Genomic DNA, 23,258 nt, shown 5'->3' on the forward strand with positions numbered 1-23,258 from the left:
CGTCTCGGTTACTATCGTAACCTCGGTTCCCTGAGAGACGGGAACGAGACATTGCGTCCGCTGACGCTATGGGAAACTCCTCCCTCTTCCGGTTTCTGAAGCTTTTATTGAACAACGCCAGTGTTCTGGCCAATGCCGCCCATGACAGCCTTATAGGGGCGGGACTTCCGCTACTATATAGCCTGTTTAGGCGGCAAAATACTCAGATTCTTTCGATTGAACGAACAGTAGAGCTGATCTGAGCAGTGACACGGCGGCTTACGCAATGTCTCGTTCCCGTCTCTCAGGGAACCGAGGTTACGATAGTAACCGAGACGTTCCCTTTCGAGAGCGGTCACTCGACATTGCGTCCGCTGACGCTATGGGGAATGTATTCAAACACGCCGTGAGAACAGCGAAGAGCAGCTCCAGTGAAGCTTACTCAAGTCTGTGCACCACAATGCCTGAGTCGGTGCACAATCCCCGTCCAGTCTGTGTAAGCCAACGCACAGTAGATTGGATGCCTGAGTCTCTAGGGGCTCAATCAAGAGCTTATACAGAACAGAATGCATACAGTCACAGGCTGCATGTAGGTCCTATTGCAGCCCTACAGCAGATAAGCAACCTGTAACATTACAACAGCAATGGCTAGGCCGACCCAATGTGGGCGGTAGCAAGCATATCCACGCAGAGTATTTGCTGGTATTAACATATGATGCACGATGGCCAAGATAGCTAGCGTGAAAGTACAAGGAAGAAGCGAAAACGTGGCTCCATATTAATACATCAGCTGTACTGGCCATCCAGTACAAACTATGAAGAGGCGTCGGATAGTGCGACTGCCGAATTAGAATAACACCGCTATGCCAATGTGGCAGTAATGTGCTGCCCTCATTATCACCTAATGATCCAGTGAACCCAGCTGGATCCCAGCAGCTGACTGCTTAGGTGGAGCAGGGAAATTTCTTAGAATGAGCTGGGCAGGTCACAGCGATCGTTAACAAATGCCACAACCCATCTCTGAAGCATAAAGAGTTGCTCTAACAGTAATGTCAGAGCGGAGTGCTTAGATAAATGTATAACACTCATACCGGGCACAGCTCACATCAGCTAGATGGGAAGGTACTATGCAACCGTATATGCTCTAACTGCGCTGAGGGTGGTTTTGGCACATAGTCCCTTAAGGGCATGTACAGCCCATGACGGCACTAAAATATGCAAATGATTGGCCACTTCTCTCACTTAAGAGAATTAATTGTGCCTGGCCACTGCGCACCCAAGGCACCAGCATGAAATGTAGCGATAGCTGCATGAAAACCTTTGGGGTAGACAGCCCACTTTTCCTTCATCTGTGCACTGCTGCAAAGATAGAACATTCGACACGTGACAGTGCACCGGGTCGTAGTCATTGCTTCACACCATTACAGGTGCTGCGTAAAGAGGGCGTCTTGTAGAAAGGGCTCGCTGTCCTTACTGATTTTGCGTGTATAAGCAGCAAAACCAAAATAGGGCAACACGTAACCGCTGGCACTTGGCCGAGCACAACGTGTTTCATACAAAGCGCAACTCTGATAAGGACAAAGCTTACACTTTCCACCATCATGTACTGATTCATTACGTCCAAACAATCTCAAACATTCTAAAGTCCTTAACAGCCCTTAAGTCTGTGTTGCATTTGCGGCAGCCAGGACATGAGCTGCTTAATGAAGAGCAGACGCAAATTGCTGTCTGGTACAGTAGGTAGTGCGCTGTGAACTTGTAAGCCGGTCAACCACGGAGGCGTTCGTCACCAGCACAGCAGTGTCTCGGGTGGAATATCTCAGAGCAGACTCAAATCCAGAGTGCTCCTGAGGGGGACGGCTCGCATGAAGCACATAAACGTAAAGCTGGCATGCACACCGTGCTTATATGCTCACACGCACGCATGCAGAAACTACTTTAATCAAAGGAGTGTGTCTGTGGCTGGTTGGTACAATCCCAAACGGGCAATAAGATAGCAGGATGCGCATTACACTCAGCTAAGAGGGAACAGCGTTACACCCTGTGAATGTGTGCGGGTCTACATAAAGCCTGCTATAAGCACCACCGGCATGGCTAGTAGTCTCCTATCACAACAGAGGTCATAGTCAACGGTGAGAGAATAGTGGCTGCACAAGCTGTTCTACCTCTCTCGTCAGGTAAAAACTATATTACCCGTTCGTAAACTCCAGACTCAGTACCGGCGCGCTGCGCTGATTGTGCGACAGGTCTGCACAGCTGGGGTGGTCTGTGTCGAATCAAATTGGCAGCCGCTCTGGGTAATAGTATATACAAATACCCTATAAAGCGGGTGTTCATAATTCTCTGCCTTCTGTATCACAGCAGCGTTAGCCAAGGGAGGAATTGAGTGCTGTACAGGGTAAGGTAATGGGCTAAACATTGCCGAGCAATCGGGATGTTGTAGCTCCATATTGACATGTTTGCAATGGCTCCGATCACACATGCGTGTGCCTATTATAGTATATGTTGTCAGCTGTGGAACAAGCCTGCTGCTAAACATAGGTGTGTGAGCCACCCATCATATGTAGACGTTACAAACCCATGACAAATCATAATAGCGCCGAGCGAGCCATATGTGCCTGAGAGGCTGCTGTAGGGCCACAGGGGTTGTGTGTTCAGACATGCACTGATGGCAGACCAGTCAAAACTGTCCCAGCTCACCGCTTGGATGGCTGAATGCAGGATACAAGTGCAGATTCGACTCCACGCATCTGGGACATTTCTGTAACGGATTGCAGCTCACAGGATTCCAGTTACATATTGTGTGGCATAAAGCAATGGTGTGTTACACAGAGCCATGGAAGAACAGAGCTAGGTTCTGCAATAGCACCGAGCGAGGAGATACACTCCTTATACACTGGAACGGATAGTAACCGGTCGTCTGTGTGTGTCGGGTGCCACATACTGTGTGCTTTGAAGCAAGGTTGCCATTTAATAGAGTTTGTTAACAGCTGTACAGTTATGTTGCAAACTCCTGAACTGTACCACATAGTGCACAACCCAGACGTGTGTGAATCATCTAGTGGAGTGATCCGCTGAAGGGCACTGGCTCACTTGCCGCACATAGAGCCATATAAAAACCAAGTCTGGGTCTGCAGTGGCTTGCTGCTTTGTGCAAGGTCGGATGCAGAACCCGAGAGAAAGAGAGACACTTCCTTAAGAATGAACAACTTAGTAACAGCTCGCCACGCGCACGCAGGGAGTCAGATACCTGTGTTTGTAGTGAGATATTGCCCGAACACTGCACGGATGTGTAAGGCATGATAGTAATCCTCTGTTGGTACAGCAACATAACTCCTAAAAGTTTACATCCACATCGGCTCACTGCATTCAGCCAGGGAGCTAAGAGCAAGATGAGTGAGGAGAGAGATAGCCTCTCTATTCAATGCCAATGTACATAAATAGCCAGGCGTGTAGGCTGCTTTTAATGATGTGTATATATACAAATATACGTATGAGTATATATAGTGTCAAGCAGTACAATGAGTCTCTATTTAATGCAAATATACATTAATAGCCAGGCGTGCAGGCTGCTATTAATGTATAAATATATATATATAGTGTCAAGCAGTACAATGAGTCTCTATTTAATGCAGATATACATTAATAGCCAGGCGTGTGGGCTGCTATTAATGTATAAATATATATAAATATACGTATGAGTATATATATAGTGGAATGCAGTACAATAAGCCTCTATTCAATGCAAATATACATTAATAGCCAGACGTATAGGCTGCTATAAGAAATGTGTATATATATATATAGTGCAATCCGTAAGTATAGAGCAACGTTGCCACCAATCGGGGGCGTGCGAGATGCATTGTGCACTGCTTAGATGTGTGTGTGTGTGTGTGTCGAGACAGATTGCTATGCGAAGCTGTATATTGCTAAATATATGGTCTCAATTGGCACATAGTTGAAAGAGGACAAGTGCAGAGGGAATGTCAACAGGGCACAGAAGGATGTTGTGCTGATTGGCAGCTCGCTTTAAATCCTTGTAAAATTCTGCCAGAACGCGTGTAAGGGACGCGATCCTTGCGTCCCTCACAAGTGCGACGATCTACGGCGAGACGCTTCAGTCACGGTGAAGAGAAAGAATCTGAGTATTTTGCCGCCTAAACAGGCTATATAGTAGCGGAAGTCCCGCCCCTATAAGGCTGTCATGGGCGGCATTGGCCAGAACACTGGCGTTGTTCAATAAAAGCTTCAGAAACCGGAAGAGGGAGGAGTTTCCCATAGCGTCAGCGGACGCAATGTCGAGTGACCGCTCTCGAAAGGGAAACACACACACGAATAGACCTTTCTCACAGTAACCGGAAATACGTAATCGTCGTGAAAGCGCAGTTCCTGTCAAGCGTCAACACATTAGAAAATCACAAACCCGGGCAAGTTTAAAATGGATCAAAGAGTCTACACAACTTCGTTAACGGATTTGCCAAATATTACATTTGCTGATGTGACACGACTAATAGAGGAAATCTTTTTCCATGAAGAATTTGTCTATAAATATCAAGGTAAGTAGAGAGCGAGTCTAACTGTTACTGAACTGTCAACTAAAATAACACATTATTAGAGTGTCCACTTAAACATAATGTATGTATAGTAGATGATATAGACTACCTTACTAAATCATTATAGTCTGCTTTGAATGAAGCATTATGGTACCAATTACCTTCAATTACTGCCTATGGTTGTCCAAGTGAACGTCTTGTGTGTAGCAACAATAATGTTAGCCGGATGCTATCATTATCAGTTAACATTTTTGTCTGGTAATGTCTGTGGTCGTATGTTTGTGTGTCATGGTGAACTCGTTCCAAGAAAAATGGGTAGAGACAGCATTTGGTTGGAAGCGGCGACCAGTGAGCCCTAAAATGTAAGTGTCTGCTGCATACATAAGTGCTCCCCTTTCTTATGGTGAAGTTAGGTCCTTAATCTCGCCGGATAGCCTGAATTCACTTCTGTCTAACTTCACCATCAACAGGGAATTAATGGAACAGATACGGCTTTTTACATTGCATTGACTGCGACGGAAGTAGATTTCCGCGACGATTGCATATTTCCGGTCATAAATACGGAAGTTGTGAAAAAGGTCTATTCAAAGCAATTCACTCACGAAAAGACGATTCGTACATTCACAGTCATGATAAACTCAAAATATAAAACTTTTTGTACAAAGTTCTACATTTGTGAATTGTTTTTTTTTTCGTTTGTGAAATGGATTTTATGAATATGTATTTTTATTTTGTGTATGCACATCGTTTTTTTGCGAATATATATATATTTGTGTATGTGAATAAGATTTCATGCATGTGAAATTGTCTACGCATGTGTGAATCATGTTTTTTGCGTGAATTATTAAAGAGATTAATCTATCTCTATACAACAAAGTAAATTTTTGGAGAAACTGACATTGAGCTGTACCACATTGATGAAGCAGTCACTTGTGCAATGTTTAGAACAGACGGCTATGGCAAACTAATTGTTGTGGATTTCTGAATAAATATTCAGACATTAACTATTGGTGTCGTATTTTAATGTTTTTCAGAAGCCCATGGAATGAATTAGTTTCCTAACAGTCATCAATTAAACTGTGTTTTCTGGTCAAGGTGCGATTAAATGCAAAACCATCTGCAAACAAGAAAATGTCTCCACTTTTAAAAAAATATCCAAACTAATTTAAATAAAAGTAAAAGGGTAAACAAATTTGTCAATATCATATATTCAGTAAACCTCCTTTTACCGGGTAAAAAGCTCTTGCACCTTGATGTGCACTCGCCTCCCTTTACTCAATTCATCTTCTGTGCTGAGAACATTTAGCTAATATCATTATCTTGTTTTGACAGATGTGGTGTTTAGCGGCATTTGCATCTGAGCTCCTCATATTGTGTAAATGTCAGACTTACACACAGATGACGAGCGGTCTGAATAAGACTTAGAGCAGGAATAACTGTTAGTGTTTCCACTGGATGACACAAATATGCTTTGGTCAGATGTAAAATGTTCTCCATTCTTGAACCAGTAGTAATCATATTCAGATGTTAAAGGGCAGAAGGCATCACAGCTCAGTTTTACTTGCTGTCCTGTAGATTCAGGATTCATCTTCACCTGTAAAACTAAATAATGAAAATCTTACATTAGATGAGAAATGAAAAGAGTTTAACTGGACTGATGAGAATGTAAATGTACCTGTGACTGTTAGATTGACTGTGACTGAGCTGAGATGTTTAACTCCATCCTTCATAATGAACATGAGCTGATATTCTCCACTGTCTCTCTCTATCACATCTGATATTATGAGCTCTAAGTAATCTTCAGTGATCTCTTGATTCACTCGTCCTGAGTAATCTGAATCTAAAGTCAAATCTTCAGGTTCATCTTTGTTTCTCCAGTTTGTTCTCTGTTTATGACTGAACCAGAACACAGTTGTGATGTTGATGTTTGAGTAAGAGCAGTACACACTCATCTGGCCCCCCCTCGCAGCACAAATATTCTGTGTATTACAGGTTACATTAAAGATATCCAATGTTAGGAACCCTGAAGAAGAAAAGGTAACATTATTAATATTTGTAGCTTACTGTATGTGTAACTTTGTTCAATTTTCAATTAAATTTAATTTATTTATATAAAACATTTAAAAACAACCATAGTTGACCAAAGTGCTTTACAGTTTTAAAAGAAAATAAACACACTCACAAAATAAAAACAGAATAAAAATTACAGGTAGGTCTTGAACGAAGACTTAAACCTTTCAATTGTCTGAGCAGTGGAGGAAGGCTAAAATTTGCGTAATATTCTCATGCTTTTCTGTCCCAGTTAGGAGACAAGCTGCTGGGTTTGGACTAACTGTAAGCGATGAAGAGATGACCGGTCCAATCCAAGATTTAGGGGCGGCTTCCTGGACAGGGATTAGACAAGTCCTAGACTAAAATAAATGTAAGAGCTGTCCAAACTGAAAAACAACTTGCACTGACATTACTTAAAATACATCAGTGCCCTTTGTTTTGCCTCATAAAGTAATGTTTGTTAAAACTAGTTATATTTCATAATTAAACCAAGGCCTATTCCTCGCTTAAGATAATCCCTGTGTAGGAAACCACCCTATCAAGAATTGCAGTAGTCTAACTGAGATCTAATAAAAGCATAAATTACTCCTTGCGTGGCAGGTATGGCTTAACTTTAGTCAGCAGTCTCAACTGAAATAAGCTGGCCTAACCCTAATCGTATGTATATCAAATTTAGTGGGTGTCCTCACAATCATGACCCGAGGCATCATCTATTGTTTCGGTGCAGTGCCACCTAGTGGTCAAGTCATTGGAGGCCATAGCTCCACATCGCTTAATTGTATGTACACCAAATTTTGTGGGTGTCATCACAATCATGACCTGAGGCACCATCTATTGTTTCGTGCAGTGCCCCCCGTGGTCAAGTGATTTGAGGCTATATCTCCACATTGCTTAATCGTACGTACACCAAATTTGGTGGGTGTCTTCACAATCGTGACCTGAGGCACCATCTATTGTTTTAGTGCAGTGCCCCTAGTGGTCAAGTCATTTGAGGCTATATCTCAACATTGCTTAATCATATGTATATTAAATTTGGCGGGTGTCATCACAAACATGACCTGAGGCAAAACCCATTGTTTCTGCACAGCACTCAAGATGTGAAAAATTGCTATTTTTGCCTTAATCTACTGAAAACTTCTTAAATCTTAAATCATGACGGTCATCACCGATACTTCATTCTGTGCCCTTTTTAGCTTGACCCCGCCATCGCTGCTTTGCAGCTATATTTTTATTGTAGATTTTAAATTTTATGGTATTTTATTTACCTATCATAAACTGTAAAAGCGGCTCTACTTAATAACTTACTTCAATTGGTAACACCTAATATTTAAACATTTTAAACTTTAATTATTTCACTTAAACTGAGAAATTTAAGTTGAAAAAAACATTACATTTTTAGGCATTATCAATAATTTTATCAAACTTTAACTTTTTACAGTTCAAATTATTCAAATGTATATACATTTAACCTGTTAGCTAGCACTTTTATTTTTGAGCATTTTCTGACAAACGACAACTTCAAACTAAAACATCTGCAGCTCTTAAACCCTATGGTCTATATTCATAATTCTGGTCTTGTTTGAAACTAGACACTTGACATATTGTTGCCTAATAGTCATAACAACTAAAACAAGGTAAAATATACATTAAATGACTTCCGTTTTTCTTTAAATAACATTCACTTAGCAAAAAAGGTATGCAATGGTCATGTAATACACCTGGGGACACCATATAGGTGAACTGAATGACCATGCTGTGATTCAAATTTGAGAATGATACTCTTTATTTAAAAAAAGTCCAGGCGTCCTTTTAGAAAAAGTGCACTTGGAAACTCCAATACACATGATAACAAAATGACATGATTATAAAAAGAAAATGAATCAGGACTACATATTACATGATGTATATCAATTCAGAACTTCTCTGCCCACCAAAGGACATAGAAAAAACTATTTCAGAAAAAAACATTTGCACATTATAACAAAATACTTGTTATTTTGAATGTGGTTGCTCATGAATGCACTCCAGATTCCAGTCCTCCTCTGTGTCAGCTAAAAGCCCTGTTACAACACACACACAAAGCAAGAGAGGATTTTAGTTTGAGTCAAAAGTTAGAGACATACAACTATTTGTATGAGAAACTATGATGTAATATACATGAACATAATACATATACACAAACACACACACATTACATGAATATATTTAAAATTACAAATGTCTTATGTTTGCCAAGTAACCTATATTTCTCAGCTGGTAATACTCATATTTCCACCGCATATCTTATTTTCTAGTTTTTAGTTTGTATATTCTGTGCATTGGATTCATATAGTTATAATATGATGCATTTATATAACATGTCATAGAAAATGAAACGATGTAAAACTCATATCTCAGTCATCTTCAGTGTTACTTTATAATCAAAACAGCTAACAAGAAACAAGAAATGTAACGTAAAATAAATAATGAATAAAATAATCCACTTACTTTATCCAAGCGAGCGCAGCTGAGCTCATAGTCCGGTCCATCTCCCCTCGACGACGCGGTTTGTTTATATCCAGTCTTGTATTTTTGCTCCGCTATCATGCTCTTTATCAACTTCTCCAAAACACTCTCAACACAAAAAAGTCACCTGCTGTCGACGATCAACAATGGAGATGTTATATCTAACCTTTGAGAGGTTTCTCAGCGGCTCTGGAGAACCTAGCCGGCTGCTATGCTACCCAAACAAACAAACGCGCACGGAGGGGGCGTGGGCATTTCTCTCCATGGCTTCTGTAGATTTGCGCAGAAGTACACTTTACTGACGTAAGTTGAATCCTTGTAATCGTTTCATGATTGGTTACTACCCCTGCCCTTCAAACTTTGCTGGCTATGCATTGGCTGGCTTCGTTTTGGCGTAATCCAGTCAAAAGCCTATGGTGAGCTGAAGGACATCTGGCTCGACAAATCTGGGATCCAATGGCATTTTGAGTTGTCAAACATTTTCTGGTTGGACAAAACCGAAAAATAGGGCGGGATATTTATCGGAACAGTCTAAAGAAGCAGGAAGAGATGGATTTTCACTGATAAAAATCGATATTTGATAGAAAATAAACATGATCGATCATACTTAGCGGACGCGGAGATGTAAACAAAGGAGGATATTGCTGGATTTTTCACTATTTTTCATTGTGATGGATAAAAACGTGGGATGCTTTTTGAAGAGTGGACCCTTATGTTGCAATATACATTGAAGTTTTTGGGAATTGTCAGAAATTATCAGAACCATATGGCATGATATGTGAGTACCCACAACCATTTTTATATGCATTCCGTCTGCATTTAATTTGACCCTTTCCACACCAGTGTATTGATTGCAAAAATAAGCTCAGAACATGAATTTGGAGTGTTTAAACTTTTAAATAATGCAAAGTTTATGATTGATGATTGAATATTTGATGTTAAACAAAGTACAAAAACACGTAAAAACGCCCCCTAGGGCCCGCTGCCGGGCCGGTGCGTGTTAAGAAGTATATACCATTGCTGTCTTGATAATCCCATAAAAATTATTGGTACTGTGCAAGCACTTGAATATGTTTTTTTACTAATATACATCTTATACTGTATATTATATTGTGTAATATAATATACTTTGTATAGAAAGCCCTATACTCTATATATTTCATGTTTTAGTTTAATTCCTATCTACTGTATACCTGTATAGCTTTCTTAAATAATTTAGGAGCTGAGACCTAAGCCGTTTCTCAATGTCAAGGAAGGATCCTCGGAAGCCAGAATTTCGAAGATGCTACGTGAGAAGGACTGTTCCAATGGGGTGAGAAAAAAAATGGTAAAATAAGATTTCTTTTTTCTTAAACACTTAATTCAAGTAAAATTTTCTCTCCCCATTGGCAGATATTTGTGCTTGTTTTAAGCACAAATTCACTAACATTGTATATTTTTTGTCTAAAAACTAGTATTATTTTCTTAGGTCATTTTGCTCATCAAGAAAATACATCTTGATTTAAGAATTTTTAGATATTTCTACTGAAAACAAGACAAAAATACTAAGTAATAAAGTAATTTTTTGCAGTGAACAATCATATACAACAACAACAAAAAAACACAAACTTACATATTAGCACAACACTGCATATTTAAAGTTCAGACCCAGATCTGGTAGTGGTTCTGTAGTTTCTTTCTTTTTAATCTATTTTCAAATGTCCACGGTGAAATTAGTTAATGCAACATACAGCTTTGAAATTATAAAATGTTCGAAGCCTTTGTGTTTGATATTAGTAATGCAAAAAATTTACGCAATGTTGCCAGATAGAGTTGATGGTTTCCAGCACAAAAACGGTCCAAACGCAACATTTAGGTTCAAATTGATTATTTAACGTAGATATTTTAACTGCCACAATTAATGCACTATAATATAGCTAGCGATTAAAAACCAGCAGCTAGAGAACCACAATAGCAAAATGAAAACATAACTCGTTTACATATACAGCTATGCTGTAGGATAGGCTAATTCAAATACGTTTAATTACAAATTCAACCAGGTCTGTTTTTTTATCTATTTATATTATTATTAATAATATACCTGTATTTTACTCTTAATAAACAATTGTGAGAGAGAGAGAGAGACTTTATAGGCTTACCTTTAACGTTAAATTCAGAACAATAAGCTGTTGGTTGTAGGTTAATGTCACAGGTCGGAGCATGGAAAGAACCCATATGTGGATATATGTGCATATATAAAACCTATATGCAGCTTATATGCACATATATGCTGCATATACACCATATATGCACATATATAATAATATATATGCTCATATATGTAACATATATGTAGCTAATATGCACATATATGCTGCACATATACAGCATATATGCCCATATATGATAATATATATGGTGCATATGTGCAAAATTGAGGTGCATATACAGGCCATATAGGTCTCCTGTATTGCTTCTTTATATCCACATATAAGCCCTATACATACAAGTTATGTCTCCTATACTATAGCAGGATCTGGTCATTTTGTAGCTCATATCTCACTTGCAAATGTCATACATAATGCCTAGCTCATATTTTCTTTTATCAAGGCAATAACTAAGAACTAACAAAAAAATATGCAAGAACGTATGTATGTGCAAACACATGAAATTGGTGTCACATGTAATTGGCATTTTATGGAATTTAACTACACTCTATGAAAGGATGTGTTAATCCTATTTAACACACTATGGGGTGGTTTCCAGGACAGGGATTGTCTTAAACCAGGACTACGCCTTAGTTTAATTTGGAAATATAACTAGTTTTAACAAACATGCCTTACTACAAACTTTACTTGTGTGCATTTTGAGGCAAAACAAAGGGCAATGATTTATTTTGAGATATGTCAGTGCAAGTTGTTTTTAGTTTGGACACCTCTTAAATTTTTTTAAAATCTAGGACTAGTTTAATCCCTGTCTGGGAAACCCCCCCAAAGTCTCATTTCATCTTGATTTTGAGTAAATAAAGAAAAGGGACAAGATGTGTTAAAACAACACAAAGTGTGTTGTCACAAAAATAACACAGAGTTGTGTTAAGTTAAGGACAACACATTAAATGTGTTATTTTAACACATTCGTTTTAAGAGTGTATGGCAATTACAAGAGATGAAAAGTTGTGATGTCTGCACATTTTCCCAAAACATTTACAAGGTCTATTCTTTCTTGTATGAAGATAGTGGAAAAGAAGGACATGTACAACAAGATGGTTTACAATTTAACAGCTACTGTTTAAAGCTCTTTGACAGTGACAGTGGCACAGATGATAGAGCGGGTGGTCTAATTATCGGAAGGTTGAGTGTTCAAATCCCAGCAGTGGTGCATAGGAGTGTGTGTTGTTTTGTGATCGGAAGGTTGGAGGTTTGAATCCTGGCTCCTGCAGGTGCAGATTGTCATTGGTTGGACCTTTATTTATGTTTAATTTATTAGCAGATACAGATTTTAATAATTTTTACTAATATATAGGTTAACATATATGTTCATATAGGTACATATATGTACATATAATATAGGAAAACGGCCAATTATATATATGTCACATATATTAAAAACCTATATCGAAACCTATAATAATAATAATAATAATAGATTTTATTTATAAAGCGCTTTTCATTCCAAGGAATCTCAAAGTGCTACAGTTAAAAATATATACGACAATGCAAATAACGTCCAACAATTAAGTGCTACAATTAAAAATTAGAACCACAATGCAAATAATAAAATAATCAACATAAAAAAGCCTTTCTAAAAAGATAGGTCTTCAGATCGGCTTTAAAAGAGTCCAGGCTCTGTACTGTTCTCAGTTCAATGGGGAGGTTGTTCCAAAGCCGAGGCGCAGCTGAGCAGAAAGCTCTGTCCCCCATGGTTCGGAGCCTAGTGGTGGGAGTCTGAAGAAGCTGGCTCCCAGATGATCTGAGGGTACGAGTAGAGGATTTCACAGTGATAAGCTCTTGTAGATATAGTGGTGCTTGTCCGGTGATGCACTGATGTGTGAGCAGAAGAATTTTGTAATCGATCCGGGATGAAACAGGAAGCCAGTGGAGTGAGTATAGGATAGGGGTTATATGTTCATATTTACAGACTCTCATAAGGACTCTGGCAGCGCTGTTTTGAATGTATTGCAGCTTTTGGATGTTCCTGCCTGAAATCCCTGTGAGAAGTCCATTGCAGTAGTCCAGCCTTGAGGAGATAAAGGCATGGACAAGTTTCTCTGCATCCGGAAGGGTTAAAAGGGGACGGAGTTTTGAAATGTTACAAAGGTGATGAAAAGAATTCTTACAGATGTACTTTACGTGGTCAGTAAAGGTTAGTTGTGGATCAAACCTGACACCTAGGTTTGTAATCGTGGAGGAAAGGGTAATGATCTGGCCATCAAAAGTGAACTGGGATATAGGTGAAGAGCGGATCTGGTCTGAAGTACCAACAAGTAGTGCCTCTGTTTTACTGGGATTTAGCTGGAGGAAGTTGCTGTTCATCCATGACTTTATCTCCTCAAGGCACGTGGTGAGTTTTGACAAGGCTATGGAGGGACTTGGGGCAGTTTAAATGTAAAGTTGCGTGTCGTCAGCGTAGCAATGAAAGGACATTCCATGTCTGCTGATGACATGACCGAGGGGAAGCATGTAGAGGATGAATAAGATGGGGCCAAGAACCGACCCCTGTGGAACACCACATGTGACAGGGAGCCGTCTGGACTTGCATCCTCCCAGAACAACACTTTCAGTCCTGTCAGAAAGATAAGACTGGAACCACCGTAATGCTGTGCCCGATAATCCTGCGGTGTCTTGGAGGTGGCCAAGGAGGATGTTATGGTCTACGGTGTCAAAGGCCGCTGTTAGGTCGAGAAGAATAAGCAGTGATGGTGATCCTGAATCAGCTGCCATCAAAAGGTAATTTACCACCCGGAGTAAAGCTGTTTCAGTACTGTGGCCTGAGCGGAAGCCTGATTGAAATGTCTCAAAAAGGTTGTTGTGTTTAAGATAGTTATTGAGCTGAGAGGCGGCTACCTTCTTTAGAACCTTTGACAGGAAGGTGAGGTTGGAGATTGGCCTGTAATTTGCAAGGACCTCCGGGTCAGAGGTTGGTTTCTTTAGTACTGGGCAAATGATAGCAGATTTAAGGGCAGATGGGACATGACCAGTTTTAAAGGAGAGATTCACAAGGTTGGTGATGATTGGGCTAACAGCAGGAAACGCTGCTCCGTGCATTGGAGCTCCGTCGAGTTCATAATCTAAATCCTATTTTCTTACTATCTCGTTCCTATCTATATAATATAACGTACTAGTTTATCTTAGGAATACTTTACCGTGACGATTATTGAACAGTATTAATAAGTAAAACGATCTATCACTAGTAAACACCTAGTGCTTGCATATAGCGCACTAGCATAAACAAACGTGCCGGTTGAAGTTAGCACTTGCTCACTGTCTGTTTACTGTAAATCTGCCTTCTTTTTCGATCTAATGGCGGACTCATCCGATGTATGTTTTTCAGACCTTTTCTCACCAGAGCGGGAAGCTGTGGAGGAGTTGTGTCCCGGCATTAGCACCAGGCGGTACAGCGTGCCTCACATCACCCTGGCTCCAGGCACCCGGAGACGACCGAGGCACGCAACGAGCGAGCACCCATCTCGATGCAGCTTCACGGACCGCGGTCTGGCGAACGGAGACGCCATCGCCCAGCATGAAAACGTTAAGACTCCGCTTGTCATTGTAACCTGCACTACTTGCCACATGTACAGTTTAGCTTCTTCCGTCAGCATAGAGGGGTTTACATGTGCTAAGTGTATTGAAGTAGTAAGGCTGACGGAGAAGGTTGCAGAACTAGAAGCGTGCATCCGAACGCTAGTTGAGGACACTAAGACCGCTAATGTTAATGTTACAAACACTGTTTCGGGTGCGCCTAGTGTTAAGCATAATACACTTGGCTCGGTTCCGACTTCAGAGTCAAGGCGGCTGACTAACTGGGTGACTGTCAGGCGGCCTAGTCGCATTTGGCATCCAAATCACGTTCCTGTTTTAATATCAAACAGATTTTCTCCACTCAGCAATACACCGGCTGAGACATCTGTTAAAGGTGCCCTGGTTATTGGAGATTCTATACTCAGGAACGTTGGCATTGAGGCACCAGCCACCATAGTCGATTGTATACCGGGAGCCAGAGCGTCTGACATTAGATCCAAACTTAAAGTGCTGGCTAATGCTAACCGTAAGTTTTCTAAGATTGTTATTCACGCCGGCACGAATGACACCAGACTCCGCCAGTCGGAGATCACCAAAGATACTATTAAAGAGGTGTGTGAAATTGCAAAAACAATGTCAGACAATGTAATTTGCTCTGGTCCCCTCCCCGCCTACCGGGGGGATGAAACTTACAGTAGATTAGTGTCTCTTCATGGCTGGATGTCAAAGTGGTGCCCTCAGCATAACGTAGGGTTTATAGAAAATTGGAAGCATTTCCGGGGAAGACCTGACCTGCTAAAGAGAGATGGCCTCCATCCGTCTCCGGAAGGAAGTGCTATACTCTCTAGAAATCTGACCAATAGTCTTACTTTTGATATTGTCTGACTATCCAGGGCCCAGGTCAGGAAACAGACAGATCGGCTTACCCATCAGTCTGTTAGCTGCCTTGACATGTCAAGATCACATATATCCCAGCACATAGAGCCTTTTTTAACAGAGTACCAACACATCTCGACTGTGTCTGTTCCTCGAACAAATAAATACAGAGCACCGTTTACCTCGTCTCGTACAAATCTTATTAGCATAAAACTAGAACATAATACATTAACAGATGAAACTCAAATGTTAAAATTCGGCCTTCTTAACATTAGATCACTTACCAACAAAGAACCAATTATCAATGAAATAATTACTGACCAAAACTTAGATGCACTCTGTTTAACAGAAACCTGGCTTAAAGCAGACGATTACACCAGTTTAAACGAATCCACCCCACAAGACTATTATTATAAACATGTTCCTCGTCTAATAGGGAGAGGGGGTGGTGTAGCTACAATATACAATATAATATTCAAAGTAAACCATAAATCCAACCTAAAATTTAATTAGTTTGAAATAATACTGTTAAATATGGAAATAACTGATCGCAACAACAAACGGCTTTCGTTCATTTTAGCTACCATATATAGGCCTTCAGGCCACCACACAGATTTTCTTAAAGAAATAGCAGACTTCCTATCTGAGCTTACAGTCACTGTAGATAAAGCTCTTATCGTTGGTGATTTTAATATCCATGTGGATAATCCAAAAGATGCATTAGGACGTGCGTTTATGGATGTTCTAAATTCTCTCGGCATTAAACAAAACGTGTCAGGGCCCATGCATACTCGTAATCACACACTAGACTTAATTCTGTCACTCGGACTCAATATTAATGACATCGAAATATCACCCCAGAGCGATGCCGTTTCAGACCATTGCCTTCTGTCATACACAATACTTCTAGATAGGACCGCTCAGTCTACAACATGCTACAGATTAGCCAGAACAATAATTTCCACCACTAAAGATAGCTTTATTAGCACTCTTCCAGACCTGTCTCAAATGAAACATGTAGCAGATAATCGTGAAGATCTAGATATTATAATAGAAAACCTGAACAACGTCTGCTCTAGCACTTTGGATGCCGTTGCTCCCATTCGAAAAAAGATAATCAAAGAAAAACCGCCAGCTCCATGGTATGACCATCATACTGCAGCCCTTAAAAAAGTAGCTAGAAAAATGGAAAGAAACTACCGAAGCACAAAGTTAGAGGTATGGCGTTCAGCATGGAAAGAGACAGGCTATTAAAACTGCCAGATCTACCTATCTCAGTACACTTATTAAAGAAAATCATAACAACCCTCGTTTTCTATTTAGCACAGTTGCGAAACTGACTAGAAACAAAGAACAAACAGAAACCAATAGTAAACTCCAACACAATAGTGATGACTTCATGAACTTCTTTACTAACAAAATTATGTTTATTAGGGAAAACATAGAAACTACGCAAGCAGCCACCACTCTACCCAATAGTACATTTTCCACTAGATTACCAAACGAACATCTTGAGTCATTTAATCCTACTACAATAGAAGAGCTCTCTAAACTAGTAACGTCATCCAAATCATCGTCCTGTATACTAGACCCCGTTCCCACAAAATTACTAAAAGAGGTATTTCATGTAGTGTCAGACACGGTACTTAATATCTTTAACTCATCTCTAGAATTAGGATACGTTCCAACAGCTTTCAAACTAGCAGTTATTAGACCGCTCATTAAAAAACAAAACCTTGACCAGGGAGATCTTAATAACTTTAGACCAATCTCAAATCTACCTTTTCTTTCTAAAATATTAGAAAAAGTAGTGGCAAGCCAGCTACGCACATTCGTAGAAAATAATAATACATATGAAAAGTTCCAATCAGGATTCAGGCCCCACCATAGCACAGAGACAGCGCTGCTTAGAGTTACAAATGACCTCCTATTAACATCCAATCGTGGTGAAATCTCAATCCTTATATTACTAGACCTTAGTGCAGCCTTTGACACAATAGATCACACAATCTTACTCAATAGACTAGAAAACTATGTTGGCATCAGTGGTCAGGTGTTAGCCTGGTTCAGATCGTATTTAACCAATCGATATCACTTTGTTTATGTAAATGAGGAAGAGTCATATCACTCCCCCGTTAAATACGGCATACCTCAGGGATCAGTTCTAGGCCCTATCCTATTCTCGTTATATATGTTACCTCTAGGAGACATTATCAGGAAACATAACATAAGTTTTCACTGCTATGCGGATGATACCCAGCTTTACATCTCGTCGCATCCTAGCGAAACCCACCAGTTTTCTAAGCTAACAGACTGCATTAGTGATATTAGGGACTGGATGGCACAAAACTTTCTTATGCTAAACTCCAATAAGACAGAGATACTTATTATTGAACCGAATCGCTACAAACATACTATGTCAGATTACAAGTTGCCCATAGATGGCTGCACGGTGGTGCCATCTTCCACGGTTAAGAATTTAGGCGTAATGTTTCACAGCAATCTATCTTTTGATAGTCATATCGCCAACATCTGCCGCAAAGCATTCTTCCATCTTAGAAATATCTCAAAAATACGCCATATGCTGTCTGCATCAGACGCAGAAAAGCTTATACATGCTTTTATGACCTCTAGAATAGACTATTGTAACTCGCTACTCGGGGGATGCCATGCAAATCAGGTAAACAAGCTACAGCTGGTTCAAAACGCCGCCGCAAGAGTTCTTACTCGATTTAAAAAGTATGACCACATCAGTCCAATTCTGGCATCTTTACACTGGCTACCAGTTAAATTTCGCATACAATTTAAAATATTACTAATCACCTACAAAGCCTTAAATGGCCTAGCGCCCTCGTATATTAAAGAACTACTATCAGAATACAATCCATCACGTAAACTGCGCTCACAAAATTCTGGTCACTTCATTATCCCTAGAATATCAAAAGTGTCTAAAGGTGGTAGATCCTTTTCCTACTTAGCCCCTAAGCTCTGGAATGATTTACCAAATAATGTTTGAGTATCAGACACAGTCGATCAATTTAAATCTAAACTTAAGACATTCTTCTTTAACAAAGCATTCACATAAAATGTCCAGTAAATGTACTTTTCCCGCAGTAGTTAGTTTGTCTAGAACAAAGCACTCACATACCTCATATGGGTAATATACTATTGCCGCAATAGTTAGCCTGTCTGGAACCGAGCCGACTTGAACCACTATAATGTTTGACACTTGCATTGCATGCGAACGGCCCCTACGCTAATAGAACTCTGTTTTTCTCTCCCTGTCTCGTCCTCGACCACGAGGACCATGAGACAAACAGACCCAGTTCCGGTTGCTGTGAAGATCATTGCATCACTGATCCACTGGCTGTCCTTCAACGTGATGACCAGCCGATGCCCGACTAACGACCACCGGCTAAACCAGTTTAATTCGCTTACCCGCCTCCTATCCCTACCGTTTCTATATATATATATAAATATATATTAATTCCTCCCAAGGGTTTTTGTCCTTCTAGGACTTTTTCCCATTGGGTTTTTTTTCCTAGAGGGTTTTTAGTCCCAGGGAGAGTCAGCCAACTTTAGCTTAACTTAGCACTTTACTGTATACGTTACATTATTAATATGCTCGCTTGTACGGTTTAACCGCTTTCTCTACTTCTTATATTATCTATTGATTTTCTGTGTTCTCCTCTACATCTTCTCATGTAAAGCTGCTTTGCAACAATTAACACTTGTGAAAAGCGCTATATAAATAAAATTGAATTGAATTGAATTGAATTGAATTGAATTGAATTGAATAATTGACTTGAGTAGAACAATTGGGATGGGATCTAAGGAGCAGGTAGATGACTTCATTTTTCTTATGGTTTCCTCAATGTTACTCTGCTGAACCTCAGCGAAGTCTGTGAGGGATGGTAATCTCATTGGCGAAGAGTTTAAAACCAAAGGAGACAAGAGAGATGAGCCAGAAACTGAACAGCGTATGTTATTAACTTTGGATCTAAAAAAGTCCATAAAGCTATTGCATCGCTCCTCTGTGGGGTCAATGGATAAGGATGTTTGAGGTTTCAGAAGATGGTTTATTGTGGAAAAAAGCTGCTTTGAGTTACCAGAGTTTGTATTTATAAGATTTGAGTAGAATTTAGAGCGTGCATCCTTCAAAGTAATAAGTCTTTTGATGATCACGGAATGCAAGCTTGTGGACAGTTAAACTGGACTGTTTACAGCGGCGTTCTAGGATACGGCCCTCAGTTTTCATTTTCCGTAAATCCTGTGTGAACCAGGGAGCAGAATGTTTAAAGTTGACTTCACGTGTCCTGATAGGGGCATGGAGGTCAAAGACACTACTCAGTCCTGTATTGTAGTATGTTGTCAGTTCATCTACATTTGCAGAGGCTGGGCAGCTGATTTGTTGAAGGTCTTCAATGATAGAGGTAGGATCAATTTGTTGCCAGTTCCTGAATGATATTTGGCGTTTGGGTCTGTTTGTTGGCAGCATACAAGATAAGGCCATGGAGACCGACTTATGGTCAGATACACCCAGGCCATCTATCTCCAGATTGTTTATAGGGGCGTCAGAAATGACCAGATCTAGGGTGTGGCCCTTGGTGTGTGTGGGAGCCTTAACATGTTGCTGGAGACCAAGGCAGTCAAGCAAGCTCAGGAACTTGCTAAGTGCCAGGAAGGGTTGTCAATATGGATGTTAAAATCACCAAGAATGACAATTCTGGTTAACATAGAGCAAAATGATGTGAGTAAGTCATGTATTTCATGAAGAAATGAGGCGTGAGGTTTGGGGGGCGGTATATGAGAAGCACTGTCATGGAGTATGGAGGTTTACATTTAAAGGCTAAACATTCCATGGAAGTGAGGTCAGGTAATGACAGTGGTGATAGTTTTAGTTCCGCCCGATTGATAACAGCCAAACCACCCCCGCGTCCAGTACTGCGGGCTTTCTCCATGTAGGTATAGCCCTGGGGGCAGGCTTCATTGAGGATTGAGTAGTCCCCAATTTTGTGCCAAGTTTCAACTAAACACATGAAATCTAGTTTTTTATTCAAAATGTGATCATGAACGAGAAAGGATTTATTGTTAAGAGATTGTGAATTAAATAATTCCATAGTAGCAGGAGACATAGCTGAAGTCTCTGGAAGTCTTTGTAAACTTCGTAATACACTGTGATCCACTCCATGTTTTACATTTCTCCCAGCACTAGAGGCTCTCAGAGGGTAGGGGAGGGATAGAGGGCAACTACGTATTCCAGATACGACAGTGTACTGATGACGTCGCAAGGATGCGACACGTGCAGGTGAAGAGCAGATGGTGGGAATGTTGATGGTGTCACTTGAGAAATAAACAAACTTTCTCCGTGTACTTCTGTGGATATAACGTGATCGACGCAGAAGTCCAAGCTGTCTGATGGTTGTAATACAAGGTGAAGCAGTGATCCTATTGAGATTCAGCAGTTGAGAGGTGGAATATTTCAACATCATGCCGGACACTTGTGACATTAGCGCGTTGCTAAGCGCAACCAATCCTCCGACAATTTCAGGCAGCCTAAGCACACCAGTCAGTAGAAACAGTAGTAACTTTATATTCCAAGGCGTTGGCTCACAAACAGCGGGACAGAGATGATTTGCAGGCACTGGAAGCGATGACAGCAAGACGGCAGCAGACCGCAAATGGTAGGCAAGTTGCAAGGCTTCTTTCAGAGGTCAACAAAACTAGTCTAATAATCTTTTGAATTGAGATCAAAAGATAAAAGTGCACACTATGTAAAAAGTTCATTTAAAATTTTTTAAATGATAAGATCCGTGACGGATAAGATCCGTGACAGAGAAGCGGAGAACAAACAGCGCCAGCGTCCTCTCCGTGACTCCAGCCAACCGGCAATCCGGTTTCTATATTAAAACATATATGTTTATATAGGTTTATCCCATATCGTGCGTCACGCTCCTCCCTCAGTTTCCACCCCAAGGAGGTCCCAAAATGCCCCAATGACCAAACAGACGAGAGAAGATAAAATATAACAATATTCATTAATTTAAAAGGGAAAAAGGGAAATGTTTTTTACAATTTTTTCAATGTCTCAGTACATCTTTGCAAATGATTAAGTACAGGTAGCCTAAATTTAGCACAATTTCCAAGTGAATATATCTTGTTGACCTAAACTGATTGTTGATTCTCAGTCTAATGTTTGTTCACTCCAAAACGTGTCAGCGTTATTTCATTGTATAAGTCATCACATGCACAATAGTCTGTTCGCTTGTCAAAATTAGTCAAGAACATAATACACTCTTAAAATGATTGTGTTAAATTAACACATCTTGTGTCTAGTTAAGGACAACACATCTAGTGTGTTGTCCTTAACTTAACACATCTCTGTGTTATTTTTGGAATAACACACTTTGTGTTGTTTTAACACATCTTGTGTTGTCCATTTCATTTATTTGAGCTCACAATCTACACGAAATGACACACAATGTGTTAAAATAACACATAATGTGTTAAATAGTTTAACACAAAACAATGTGTTAAAATTAACACATAATTTCTTAGAGTGTACCATGAATACCATATATGAATCCTTGAAATATATGATACATTTGTGATAGTTTTTCTCAGTCGCTTTGGTGCATTTCTCACATCACTATTTACATTTGTACAACAGTTAAAACTGCAAAACCTAGTTGAAAACCTGCAAAAGCGCGTCACTTGCTCAAAATGGATAATTCATTCCACAAAAGCAAGTATTCATGTCAATGAAAGTGTCAGTGTCATCAAAATGAAAAGTCCTGACACCATTGTTTATGAACAAGATAGTCAAATGGCTTAGTCATGTTTTTATTATGACAGTTTACTTTATAAATGTTTTCCAATGCAAAAAATTCAAATCTTGGTGACACTACCTGAAAATGCTCAAGAAGACAGCACTATATACTATATGCACCGCTATTTGAAAAATACAGTAAAGTTACACATTACTGTATTTAGTGAGGTAACTGAGTACAAGACACTGAACACTGTATGTATGTTTCACATTTTTACTGCATGCTCTTTGCAATTCTCGTTTGTTCACAGCATTGTGCAAAAGAAAAAAATACACCCTTATTTACAACAAACATAGTTTTCTCAGTCGCTTTGGTGCATTTCTCACGTCACTGTTTACATTTGCACAACAGTTAGTTCAAACTCCACAACATTTAGTCACTTGTGCACATCATAGTAGCAGTTTCTCATTCCTTCGAACAAATTGCAAATGCTTTTGGACATGCATCAATTGCTTTCATACAATTCTCTGCTGTTTTATAACATTATCATTTGCTTGTGTCATGTCAGTCAAAATTAACTATACTTGTGACGGCTGAATAGTCATTCCATATAAAACTAATAGTCCTCATTTCATTGCTTGAGTCATTATATACAAAAATGTTGAACTAGTTGTCAAAATCATTTTTTTAAAATCTTTTTTCCCCAAAAAAGTCTCCTAAATTGAACAATTTCTGAAATTATGTGGCCAGACAGAGAGGAATGTCTGGATGTGCAAGAATGATTACAGTACTATGTATGTTGTATG

At 39.7% G+C, this 23,258-nt stretch overlaps 1 protein-coding gene across 3 annotated transcripts in view; it reads left to right on the top strand.

The window, feature by feature from the left end:
* The first annotated feature begins 4,322 nt into the window (after positions 1-4,322).
* LOC129434835 (uncharacterized) overlaps positions 4,323-23,258 on the top strand; it is a 38,419-nt gene continuing 19,483 nt past the window's right edge. The window contains exons 1-2 of one of the 3 annotated variants that reach the window (XR_012365783.1): positions 4,323-4,535; positions 14,619-21,366. Coding sequence is in view for 1 of the 3 variants with exons in the window: in XM_073861633.1 (XP_073717734.1) it covers positions 4,418-4,535; positions 14,619-15,691 (1,191 nt within the window). In the remaining 2 variants the exon portion in view is untranslated. Of the gene's footprint in view, positions 4,536-10,286; positions 10,417-14,618; positions 21,367-23,258 lie in introns of those variants that run through there. The other 2 variants (XM_073861633.1, XR_012365784.1) reach the window with 2 other exon arrangements.

This window comes from Misgurnus anguillicaudatus, chromosome 23, assembly GCF_027580225.2.
Source record: "Misgurnus anguillicaudatus chromosome 23, ASM2758022v2, whole genome shotgun sequence".
Lineage (NCBI taxonomy): Eukaryota > Metazoa > Chordata > Actinopteri > Cypriniformes > Cobitidae > Misgurnus > Misgurnus anguillicaudatus.